The 13,453-nt window shown below is 51.0% G+C and overlaps 1 protein-coding gene across 1 annotated transcript in view; it reads right to left on the reverse strand.

The window, feature by feature from the left end:
* The window catches only part of DHRSX (dehydrogenase/reductase X-linked), a 138,019-nt gene that overhangs the window by 17,062 nt on the left and 107,504 nt on the right, over positions 1-13,453 (reverse strand). The window contains exons 5-6 of the mRNA XM_025435467.3: positions 7,761-7,968; positions 941-1,148 (exon numbers count right to left, since the gene is read on the reverse strand). Of these exons, the coding sequence (XP_025291252.3) occupies positions 941-1,148; positions 7,761-7,968 (416 nt within the window). The remainder of the gene's footprint in view (positions 1-940; positions 1,149-7,760; positions 7,969-13,453) is intronic.

The following is a 13,453-nucleotide window of genomic DNA, read 5'->3' on the forward strand; positions in this document are numbered from 1 at the left end:
TCTCCTTTCTCAACCGCGGAAGAAATTAATACCATGCGCTCTCCAGGACCCTGGGAGCTGGAAGCGGTGCCCGGATCCCACGGCTGCGTGCTTCCTTTCATTGTCATTGTCACACGAGACGCCCCATGGGGGAAAAAGGAGCAAGAATCTAAACTGGAGCAATGAAGGAAGCTGCAGACCGACGCGGACGTGCCTGCCAATAACCACAGACCCTCCATTGCTTGATGGGAGAGCGGGGACACGGATTGGGAAGGATGATGGCCCCGTTGACAGAGAAGCAGCACCAGGGAGCTCCTACAGGTGGGATTTGGGGTGGCTTGAAATGCTGTGCACAATTCCACGCCGCGCAGAATTCAAGCTGTGTGCGTGGCGGCAGGTGCATCTCATGCACCATCTGGGTCTCTGCAGGATGAGACTTGCTGGCTTCAGCCCCACATGTCAGAAGCTCACGCGCTTCCCCCACACGGGGACTGTCCCATCTTTGGGCAAAGGTCTCCCATCAACCTCATGGGACCTGGGGCACATCGGGGAGGACCATGTGAGTCCTGCAAGGGGCCTTCTGTGCGACTTTGTGTTTGTACAACGGAGGCAGCCTGCATCCTCCCGGGAGGGATGCTCAGGGATGCACGCAGGCGAGGCTCCTTAGAGACACACGCAGGTGTGCAAAGCACGCCCAGATGCCTCCGCCAGGGGGAAAGCAGAGCCAAAATCGCATGTGATTTCAGAAAATACTAATACGTGCTTGAATCCACACCCCCTCCCCCCCCCCACACACACGGGGAGGCTGTAGCGTGAGGCTTCGGTGTTGGCGACCTGGGACACGGGGATGCTCACATTTCTGAGTGTGCACCCAACCACGGCTGGTACGTGGCCTGGGGGTGGCCACCTGTGGGGCCGTGGACCTGAGGCGGGCACAGCCAAGTAAGCGCAGGAGGCCTACCTTGAAAAACCACCATCCGAAGAGCTTCTTGATGAGACGCGTGCCCCAGAAGACGTGTCTGTAGAGGTTCGTGTTGACCACCCCGGGGTCGACCACGTTGGCCGTCACGGGGCTCCCCTGGGCGGCCAGCAGCCTCTGCAGGTGGTAGGTGAACAGGACCAGGGCCAGCTTGCTCTGGGCGTAGGCGGCGTGTGGGGAGTAGCAGCGGCTGGGGAAGGAAAGCAGGACATGGGTAAGAGGTTGATGCATTTCTCACCTGCAGGCTCCCTCACCTGCCCGGATCCCTACCTGACCAGGTCCTTCACCTGCCCGGGTCCCTACCTGTCCAGGTTCTTCACCTGCCCGGGTCCCTAACCTGCCTGTGTCACTCACCTGCCAGGCCCACACCTGACTGGGTCCTTCACCTGCCCGGGTCCCTCACCTGTCTGGGGACACAGTCTCCCACCTGTTGTCTTCCCCTAGGCTATTCTGATGTTTGGTTTCCACTCCCTCTGCTCATGACGGTTCTTCCAGTGTGTACAACAACCTTGAGGCTCCATCACCCGGGATGTCACCCAGGCCACTGACCTGATGCCCCAGAACAGAACAGAAAGTCCAGCATCCCAGTGATCGTAAGGATGGGGCGATCCCCCCCCCCACCCGCCTTTAATGTGAAGGCAAAAACAGCTGAGAGCCCAGCTCCAAAAGCTTGGCATAAATACGACCTGTCCACATGTGACATTTGTTTCTATGTTCATTTCTTCGAAAACCGACACGCTCAGTAAAGTTTCACAGTAAATATACAGAAGTGGGAATTGGAGTGAGGTCAACGTTACCATCCTTGTGGCCTCATGACGTGCAAGGCACACGATCCTCATATTTTTTACCAGAATGTATATTTTTGGAGCAGTTTTCGGTTGACGCGACACTCAGAGGCAGGTGCAGATTTCCCGTGGCCCCTCCGTGTCCGCAGATGGACATGCACGCCCCCAGCCCACGCCCGTTATCAGCATCCCCAGCAGAGGCTGTGCTAGGCACACCTGCTGCATCCGCACGTCATCACCACCCAGGTGCATAGCGCACTGTACGTTAGAGCTCATCCTCGCGGGCGCACCTCCTATGGGTTCGGGCAAATTCAGTGACCGGTGCAAGGACGGCAGGTCAGCAAAGGGTGCCAACCGGGCCAACGTGCCAATGAGCGATTGCCAAAATGATCCCAAACATGCCCTTTTTTTGTAGGGACGGATTACGAGAACAATACAGGCTGGTGGAGACCGTGCAAATTCCATCCCCGACACAAGACGAGCTGCAACCCCTCAATTATGGTCAACGGACTTGTTTTTTTTTTTGAAATGTGTCCTATGTGCTTCCCATAGGGGAGAAGATGCAGGTCCAGGAAGCAGGGGGTGATGAAGTGCAAGGAAATCGATGCCGACTTTCGTCTTGGCTTCCAGCCACCTGCGTGCCATGTGCACGCGAGCGTCGGGGTCTCCACCTGTCCTGTCGTTTGGGACGTGGCCCTTATAAACGGTGGGGAACATCAATACGCATGTTTGTCGGGGGCAAACGGAGGCGTTGTGTGATGATGGTGTTACAGGGTAGCAGGGAGAGGGGAGCACCCAGAACGTTAGGAACACACAGCGGGGACGGGGTAGGGGGTCGTCAGTACGTGCGTCTGTGTTTCCCTACACGAGGCAGGAAGAAAGTAGGTAACGACCAGCTGTTTCCGGGAGGTTCCCACCCCCATCCTCCACCCCCACCCCGTCCCCACAGGTTTATGGGGAAATGACACTCCCACCTCAGGTCCAATTAACAGGAGGACGCGATGCCCCCGCTGACGCTGGTCCTCAATGAAACCCCATAGCCCAGAAAGGCACTGGGCACCATAGACAGCGAAGGTATTGAACGTTCACGGGTAACACGCGGGCGCAACCAGAACCACACGGCGCCCCTCGCCGCCTGCGATGAGCGGACTCATTCAGGACGCGGCCGCGTGGCTCCGATCTCAAGGCTAGGCTTTAGTGACTCGCTTTTGTAATAAGCGTTGTCACAGAGCAGAATCGAGACCCGTAAACACAGATCCCTATTTTCAGTAAATAAAGAACGTTATCGGTGTCGCCGCTCCACGCATAAGCAGGAGGTCAACTTGAAACCAAAGTCATCGACGGTCATAGTCTCGCCTCCCGTCGAAGCAGAAACACTTTTCTGGTGTACTTTTGTGCTCTGCAACGGAGGGATGCAAATTAAATACGACAGCCCGCTTTACAGGGGGAAGTCATGCCAATTTTAAATACACGTATGTGGGTTTTCATAGAAAATAGCTTTAAAAAAGTGCAAAAACAGCATTAGACTTGGGTTTATTTACAATTTACGAACACTTGGTAAATGGTGGAGGTGTGAGGAGACCAACGAAAGGGCGTCTGGGCTTCCGGACATGGTAAGTTCTGAAAAGGTTAATAAATATATATACTAACAGCAGTTAAAGGGTTACTTTGGTAGGATTCGTGAATTTCTCTGAAGTTCTGCTCTAAGTCAGATCGGAGCATACTCCTGTCTACACCATGTCCGTCGATATAGTTTCTATGTGGTTTCACGGGTTATTTAACGACTCCCACGCCGGCACACAGGGCTCCTTCTCCGCCAAGCTGCCCTATACTGCCCGTCAATCTCTTGTAGGACAATCAACACCCTCCCGTCCTAGAAACCCGCGGACCTTTTCTGTTATTTTTCATTGTTTCACGAGGAGTGGGTTTCCCAAACTAGAAGTTGTGCCCAGGACCATGGGATTTCTGAGAGAGTATCTCGAGCTGCTGAAAAACGCAATTTATTGAGTTTTCTTACTGAAGTAAAAAAAAAATTCAGGTGTCTCTGAATTTGCATGTCGCTCACGGTGTTTGAAACGCACATTTTCAGCTCGATAAAGAGGTGTGCAGAAGGCAACACAACCGAGGGTGTCACACTCACATCATGTGAGTAAGGTGTGAGCTCTCCCTTGTGGGACATTAACGCATACATGGCACAAGCAACACGATGATGGAAAGTCCACCTGCGACCGTGAGCCCAGACGCTCCCCGGGTCCGACCCCGATCAGTCTCTTCGGGACCAAGGATGAACGGCACCTGTTCTGAGGCAAGTCTAGTCACCTGTCACCTCCAGACCACGTTTTCCATTAGCGGGACGGACACATGTCATGTGGTGCCCATCCCTGGCCTTCCACCTTTCATATTCCCGAGGACTGTGGGAATACGGACCGTGCAGCAGGGGCTCAGGAAATCCCGTGAGCAAGGAAGGGCCTCTGCGTGTGCACAAAGGGACGCCCCAGAAACAGCCCTGGGGACGTTGGCGCCCACGTGCCAATTTGCAGCCTTGTGCAAACGTGCGATGTGGTCGCTGATTTAACACAGCGGGCACGTCTGCGGCGTGTAACGCAATCCCAGGGCAGTGCAGAAACGCGTGAACACTTTGGGGAATTTATTGAGAGCCCTGGGTTTCCAATGAGTGACATCACGGGCTGTGAAAACGTCCGTATAAATGGCCACACAATGCACGGACACTCACTCTTCAGGTTTACACAGAGGAGCCTGTGGCCGAGGGAGGCCAGACACTCAGACAAGCCGTAGTGTAGGCGGAAGAGCCTCCTGCATATGCTGCCCAGTGGCTTGCTCAGACACCAGTCTAATCGTTGCTGCGAAGGTATTTTCTTAGATGGGATTAATGCTGACATCAGGAGATTCGGGGTAAAGCAGCTCCCATTCCATCATGCAGGTGGGCCTTGTCTAATCAGTTGAAGGCTTTAAGAGGAAACATGGAGGTCTCCTCCAAAGAAGAAAGAATGTGGCCTCATCACTATAGTGTGGAAATCCTGCCTAAATTATCCGTGTGTAGGGTCAAGATGGCAACACTGACTCTTCCTTGCATCTTGAGCCTGCTGGTCGACCCTGCAGATCTTGGCCTTGGCCGCCGCGCTGATCTTTGAGCCAATTCCTTAAATGAATCTACGTCTCTGTCTCTCTCAGTCGTACATGTAAACCATCTATAAATATTTATCGAGATGTTTTTAACTTAAATAATGACACTTTCACCCCTTTCCCCCAAAGTGAAACTCATTTTTTTTAAGAAAGCTATCCACTTCTTCACGAGTCCATTGCACTGATTTACAATTTTCAAGAGTCCGCCCCTCTTCTCTGTGAGTTTCCAGCAAACATCATTGCAGTGTTGGCAACGATAACTGGCCAGCTTGTGTCTACACCAGGGGGAAAGCGAGGATCGAGTTTCTTCACGTGGGAAAGCAGAGGGTTTGAAGCCCAAGGGGTTGTCGAATTTTAACATGCGGCCACCTCTCCAGCACGGCTGTCCATGCCCGCCAACTCCCGCGCGTTGGCTCCCCCTGCTTCCTCTCTGCACAGGCTCATCCTGCAGCACCTGGGCAGCCCCGTCCCCATGCCCGTCCTCAGAGACCACCTGCTCCCCCACAGAACCTCGGATCCACTTTCTCCCTCCTGCCCCCAGGGGAAATCCCAGGGAGGGTGGTCCCTGCCCCCAGGGCACAAGCAGAGAGCCCACTCACCCACCCACCCAGGAGCCTGGCTGGCTAACGGTTGGCTGAGAACTCCCTGGAAGACCGGATGGGGCATTGCCATGCATAAACACGTGCTGGAAAGCTCCCCCCGGGGCCGCACGGCTGGGCCACCCTATCCCTTGGGGCGCTGAGAGCATCCAGCCCGCACACATCCCAGACCAGGGGTCAGGGGCCTCGCAGGCAGGGCATTTCCTCCGCACACAGTTACAGCTGCCCACACAAACGTAAGCTCGCACCCCAATCACACTCGGGGACTCTTTTCTCCTTAAGGAGCAGAGAGCGCGAAACACAGACAGGAACGCAGCGCCTCCTGGGCCACCAGGAGTCACCCGGGCGCGGCACACCGAGTTAGGGGGTTGGCCCCCGGCAGTTGCAAAAGAGAAGATGTCATTGCTTCAGACGCCCAGGTCCACGCCCAACTTGTGTCTTTCTACCAAAAATAAAAATAAAAATGATAACACCGCACAGCTAAGCAGCAGGAGCATAAGATGCATGTGGTCTGACGATGATGCATGTTAAATGCAATTAGCAATTAGTATGATGACGATTTTGGCATTCGTGCCAGTGGCGAATCGTTTCCTTGTCCCCCCAACACTAACGGAATGTCACATGAGGTGGCGATTGTAATTATCACATTGTAATGTGACAACATATGTAAGGTCGATTATATAAGAATTATAACATGATAACATCGTGAGCCACATAATGTCACATTGTATGATAATCGTTAACAGGATAACGTGACACATATAACGTCACATTGTATAATTGTAGCAGGATAGTGTTGTGACACATATAACATCACATTGTATAACTGTAACAGTGTAACGTCGTGACACATATAATGTCACATTGTATAATTATAACACTACAATGTTGTGACACATTAGTCACATTGTATGATTATTGTAACAGGATAACGTCGTGACACGTTATAACAATTGTGACGATGAAACAATATAACATGTGTAATAGCAATTAAGACATGACATGATAGATATCATATAATTTCAATTACATTATGACTTTTTAATGTGTAAGTTACAATGACAACAGTATAATGTCATATATATTATATAACAATCATACCCTTTAAAACATGTGTGATAGTATATAACACTTATAATTACATTATAACATATAATGATACATAACAATCATATTTGTGACACTGTAATGCCATACATATGGTATATAACAATTATACTTAAATTATTTGTGACATATATCACAATTATAATCACATTATAATGTTACAATGTATGTTATAATTATGATGTCATATTTAGGATTATAATATTGAGGTACAAATGTAATTTTTGAGTATATAGCAATTGTACCTCGATAAAAAAAATTAGAATTTAAAAAAACTCTGAGGGGGATCCCTTGGTGGCTCGGTGGTTTGGCACCTGCCTTTGGCCCAGGGCATGGTCCTGGAGTCCCGGGATCGAGTCCCACATCGGGCTCCCTGCATGGAGGCTGCTTCTCTCTCTGCCTGGGTCTCTGCGTCTCTCTCTCTCTCTCTTTCTCTCTCTCTGTGTCTCTCATGAATAAATAAATAAATCTTAAAAAAATAAATAAAAAATTAAAAAACGCAGAAAACAAGACATGCATTGTGGGGTGCAGTAAGAGAACACCACAGAATGTTCGCAGGGAGGTTTTTAGTGATTCTGACAATGGAGCAGAGTCCAAATTGGTGGTTTTGTTCTGTTGTGCGTACTTATTTCCTGGGATGGAATATAGACTCTATGCGTGATTGTCTAGTAACATTAGGAGGATTTTTTTTTTAAGATTTTATTTATTTACTCACGAGAGACCTAGAAAGAGAGGCAGAGACATAGGCAGAGGGAGAACCAGGCTCTCTGCGGGGAGCCCGACGTGGGACTCGATCCCAGGACCCCAGGGTCACGACCTGAGCTGAAGGCAGATGCTGAACTGCTGAGCCACCCAGGTGCCCCAGGAAGATCTTCTTATTTTAATACGCTTTGGTTTCATCAGGCATAAAATGAAGACGGGAGTATTTAGGTGAGGGCATTTGCGTGCCGTACTCATGGGCTGGTCCCCATGAGGCGCTTCAGAGCAAAACGGTGGATAATTCGCAGCTAGTGGTCATGCTGATGGTAAGAGAGGTGTCTGACCAACCTGGTCGGAGGGGAGCACCGGTTCCCGTGACGCTGCACACCATGCCCCGCGCCCCCCCGCGCCCCCCGGGTGAGGCCCACCGCAAGCCCGAGCCCCGCGCGGCCTCCCGCGAGCACGCACCTGCCCTGGAGGTCATCCATGTCCAGCTCGCCGATGTAATGCGTGGCCGACGACACGGTGACCACCCTGGCGCAGCGGCCGGGAGCTCCCGACTCCTTCAGCGTGTCCAGCAGGAGGTTGGTGAGCAGGAAGTGGCCCAGGTAGTTCAGCCCGAAGTGCTCCTCGAAGCCGTCCTCGGTTGTCCTCTCAGGGACCATCATCACCCCGGCTGCAAGGAAGGGGATTGCAGGGACATGGGGGAGCCGCTCCGCACACGGGCTCGGTGCGGGGGCGGGGGGGACACGTGGTCCTCACGGGCAGCCCAGGGTTCCTGGTCCTAAATCCACAAAGGCTGCCTGCCCGCACCCCACGCCAGCCCCGGGACGTTGATTCTTGTCGTGTTGACACGACACAACAGTCGTCCACACAAACGGTCGCTTGTTGGAGGAGCTCCCCGCACAGGTAGGGGCGCTCACGCTCGACCCCCAGGCTGCCCCCTGCAAAGTACTGACCCAACTATTCACACAGCCGCCCCCGCCCCAGACCCCAGGCCAGCCCTGTTGGCTGGTACCTCACCAACATATTCATTAAAGCATGTTGCCTGTGCCCGCCATATGCATCCTCCCCCAAGCTCACTACATCCCCACGCCCATCAGGGCAAAGCCCAGCTGACTGCCCATCACTACGTCCTTTTATTTATTTATTTATTTATTTATTTATTTATTTATTTATTTATTTATTTTTAGATTTTATTTTACTTTTTTTTTTTTTAAGAAATTCCATTTGCCAACATACAGTCTAACACCCAGTGCGCATCCCCTCAAGTGCCCTCCTCAGCACCCGTCACCCAGTCACCTCATCGCCCCCCGCCCACCTCCCATCCTTACATCCTTTCCGTGGACACCGCCTCCCGGACGCGCAGCAAACACGCCTGGTCCGTACGAGTCCGTGTCCTGGAGCAGCCCACCTTGCTTCAGCGTCCATCTGTCGGACGGCACGTATGTACCTGTATGTGTATCTCACATGGTGCAATCCTGCGTGTACTTGGGCATATATTGCAGGTTTGTTTGCATATGTACACGTGCATATGTGCTTACAGGCACTTGCATCCATGTGCACATGCAGCTGCACACAAACGTGTAAACGTATACACGTAGATGTTTCCAGGCACAGCTGCATATGCCTAGTTATGTATTTATGTGTCTCTTTATGTGTGTGTTTACACATGTGAATGTGCTTGTTACTGTGTCGGCAAAGGTGTTTGAATATCCTTCTGCGTTTGCATTTCTTGTTTTTGCAAACATATTTGTGGATAATGCATGCATTCCCACGTTTACTTGCGCATGTTTGGAATTTCCAAACGAGCCCATATACGTGCCTGCTTTGCACGCACACGGGCATATCTATTTGTGTGCACATTTGCATGTGCTTGTATTTCATATTTATTTACGTGCTTCTAAGTCTACGTGCTTCTCTAGGTAGGTGTGTTTGCACTCGTGGACGTGTTTGTGTTCATGCGTCTTTCATGTGGACACATAGATGTATTTGCATATGTACACGTGTGTTAGGTGTGTGTGCAGATGCATATCCACATGTAATCGTCAGTGCTTCTGCATACGTGTAGAGTTTTCTGCTGGATTGCGAGGCCCCTCCCTGCACACACAGGCCACACGGCACGCCGCCGCACACCAGCGGCCATGCAGGACGCACTCTGTGCATTCACGCCCCTACACGTCCAGCCCTCATGCAGGCTTGTCACTTGTGAGGTGCTCAGGGCAAAGGAAATGTCTGATCCGGGCTGTGGGGATCACGGCAGGAGTATGGAGTCTGGGGTGCAGCAAGGTAGGTAAGTCACTTTAAAGAGGTGGAAATGAGAGCCCGTGGCCTGCATCCCACACACACACCTTCTGCGATGCTAAGTGCTTTCCGCCACCTCCTGGAAGGCCCAGCCATCTGAAAACCCATCCAGTGGATTGAAAATGGATCCCCTGAGCTTAGCTCTCACAGACCCGCAGGGATGAGATCTACATACACGCGCAAACGAAGCCCCATGGGGTCTTAGAATACATTCGGTGAAAGGTATATTTAAGAATAAATACACAGGTCCTCAAGTCAGCTAAGAACGCATTCCTGAAGGGCACCTGGCACCCGAGCCTTCAAGCGGGTGTGAAGTCTGGCATTTTGAGAACACGTAAGCGCCTCCCTGCTGATGTCATTTCCTTGGTTATCATATTGTTCGTGATGATGCCAGATAAGGGGAGCTGTGTCCATGCCTAGGGGACTGCAGATGCCTCGCCGGGGGAGCCTGGCTCACCTCGAACTCCCGGCTTCTGCGAGGCTGGTTGGGACAGGACCCGAGCTCTAGGCAGCTGGAAATGAGCCTGCATACGTTTCTGACTCCTGCTTGGTCGGGAGACAGAGTCTGTGTCCCATCATCCCTCAGATCTTGGCCGCCTCGTGCAGCTTTCTGTGCTGAGTACAAGGCAGCAGTGATGGCAATTCCGGACCATTTCCAAGGCTTGGTCAGGAAAGACCCTGCAGGCCCTACCTGCCTGTGAACGCTGCTTCTGGGGAGAACCAGCTTCACTGAAGAAGACTGGCTGGTGCCCCCGAGGCTGCCACATTGGAGAGAACTCACGGCAGTCATCTGGTCAACCGTCCTCGCTGAGCCCGAGCGCTGGGCAGCACCAACCTCCCAGCACTGAAGCAAGCCATCTGGACACCCAGCCCCGGGTGAGCCGTCATGTAAATCGAAGCTCGAGGGACACCCAGAGCTAGAGCCGCCCAGATTCCTCTGCCCCCACCCCAAATTGCAAGCAATAGAAATGTTCATTTTTGAGTCATTCGGATTGGGGGTGATTAATAACACAGTGGTCGCTACTAGAATATCAGTGCATGCCTAAATTACCAACTGCTGCGATACCGGCGCATGCCTGTTATTAATTCCTGCACATTCGTGCATGAAGAAATTATCAATTCCTAGAACATTGCTTCATGAGTAAATTACCAATTTGAGGAATATCAGTGCATGCATAAATGACCAGTTCCTGGAATATCACGGAGTGACTACATGATCAATTCCTGGAAGACCAGGGTATGCCCATTATCGATTGCCGGTATACCCGTGCATGCCTAAATTAGGACTTTCTGCAGTATTACTGCACACCTAAATTATCAATTGCTGGCATATCACTGCATGCATAAATGATCAGTTCCTGGAATATCAGTGCATGACTAAATTATCAATTCATGGAATATCCCTGCATGTATAAGTTATTAATTCCTGGAATATCAGTGCGTGCCCATTATTGATTCCTGCAATATGTCTGCATGCCTATTATTGATTCCTGCAATATGTCTGCATGCATGCATTACCAATTCCACATTGGAGAGCCCCATCTCGTGGGACAAAGGTTTGTCACCAAACTCAGCCTTCCAAGTATCCAAATTCATTGGAAAACCCCACATAATGGAATAGGGGCATCTGTGGGGGGTATGGGGCTCACTAAGGATTATTCTGAATTTTGGGGTGCTAACCTGCAGTGAGGTCCCAGGGCTTCCATCTGGTTAGTTAAAGACAATCTGTCATAAAATAAATAACTATTGTGGGTTATTCTCTTCCTCGTGATGGCCTTCGAGTGCCTGCAAGATGGTAGCAGAGAAAATAGCTAGGGGACTCTGCTGACCCTTGGGGCAGCTGCATGGACCTTGGGTTTCACTCCCCTGCGCTGAACCGCTGGATTCATTAGTGCTACTTGTTTTGGGGACGTCAGCGGTCCAGTGAGCACACACAGGAGCTGAAGGACAACCGGAGCCTAATCGCCCGAAGGCTTACCATATCCGACTCATTCTGTTTCTATCATGGATTATCTATGATAATGTCCCCGACAAGTAAGCGTGGGGTAACTGTCGAGCCCGAGGGGAAATGCCAGCATGAATCCTCGTCTGACACAAGTTTCTGGTGACAGATCATAGCCCAAACTCACTGATCCACACTCTTAAGAATTTGACAATAATGATGCTCTGGGCAAAGAACGAGTTCAAGGTTACTCCAGAAATCATAAACTGGTTTTGGAGCAAATTTTTGGCGTTTTAGCAGCGTCATCGGGGAAAAGGGTGCTTTTAAAGAGTGGCGAGAACATCACTGTCATGCCTACAGTTGGTCACCTCCTGGAGTATCCAATCCATTCCCGGGCTCGTGGAAGCGAGGTGGGGTTTCTCGGCACCATGGAGGCTGTAGCCAAAACCGTCTGGGATCCCCTGCACACTCATAATCCACGATTATGTCGCATACTGAGACACTCCACGTTCATCTCTAATTCTAAGGCAAAATGTCCCGGACACCTGCTTGTGCAGAACATCATTGATCTCAGACGATAATATTTATGGAACGTCTCTTCCGTGCTGAGGGAGGAATTTTAACTGTGCATCCAGGGAGGTGCATTTGTGTTTTTGAGATATTGCTGTCACATGAGCGCTTCGGAGGGCTGTCCCTTGAGACTGAGCATTGCTGAGACCTTGGTATCTCCCTTTGCCAACTGGAAAGCGGGAAAAGGAGCAATAAAAATAATATGCTCAAAAAAAAATAATCTGCTCTTTGAGCCATGCATTTGATTGGTGAGTGGACCTGCATGCAGAACCATGTGCTGTGGCAGAGGAGAGAGTGTCGTGTGCCTTGCAGAAAACAAGAAAGGCAGAAAGAAGAGAAGGAAGAAAGCACTTTCTGTCTGGTGGCACATGGGCCAGATGAAGGCTTCCTCACTCCAGAATGCGAGGAACATTTCAGAAATGCCACCACCACTCTGGGGGAATGACTGCTACCCCTACCTTCAGAGCTACTGTCCCTGTCCAAGCTTTGGATTCCGTGGACATACGCATTAGTGGCATCACAGAAAGCAAAACCAAAGATGCCTGGAAGCCGGCAACCGTGGTAGTCAGGAGAGGGATACGCAAATGTGGGGGATGGCGGGGTAGAACATTCTGGAAGGGAGCAATAAGCGTCCTGATTCTGCCCATAAAACATGAACAGGGAAGGAGTTGTGCATGTGCCTTGCAAAAGGACACTGGGAAAGATCTATCTATAGGTTGATGAACATCTGTCGTTCCAGGCAACATGGGTGGCAATGAACCCACAGGTGCATGGGGACTGGGACACGGGGGTAGTGAACGCACAGTCACATGTGAGCCAGTGAAAATGTCGAAATCGATGGCACAAATAAGCGTATCCAAAGTAATTCTTCAATGTGAACACAACGGGGAACACATCATGTGGATGGATCCCCATGGCTTGCCCAGGCTCCGTATTCCCATTTCCATTGTGGAATAACTCTCCCCGTTACCATAAAAGGCAAACGCATCACCCACCCCATACGCCGTGACGATGGCAAGGATCCAATCATTTCCTGAGATGTTTCCATAATGATCAACGGATCTCGATGGAAAGTACCATCCACTTGGATCCGCCATCTGCACCATCGAGGACACCTGAGGCCAGGTGGTTTTCAGAAGAGCTTCTGGGGAACATGCTTCCGGGGCATCTGGATAATTGGAAAACCAATGTTTACTCAGCGTACTTCCTGGAAGCTCACAAAGGGCATGTGGAAAAAACAAAGGTGTTCAACGCAGGAGATGCAATGCACATTCACAGCCTCCAGCCTACTCTTCTGGCAGTTCTGGGATATAATAAATCATGTCAAACAGCCCTGCAAACACCC

The sequence above is a fragment of the Canis lupus genome, chromosome X (assembly GCF_003254725.2).
Source record: "Canis lupus dingo isolate Sandy chromosome X, ASM325472v2, whole genome shotgun sequence".
In the NCBI taxonomy this organism is placed as follows: Eukaryota; Metazoa; Chordata; class Mammalia; order Carnivora; family Canidae; genus Canis; species Canis lupus.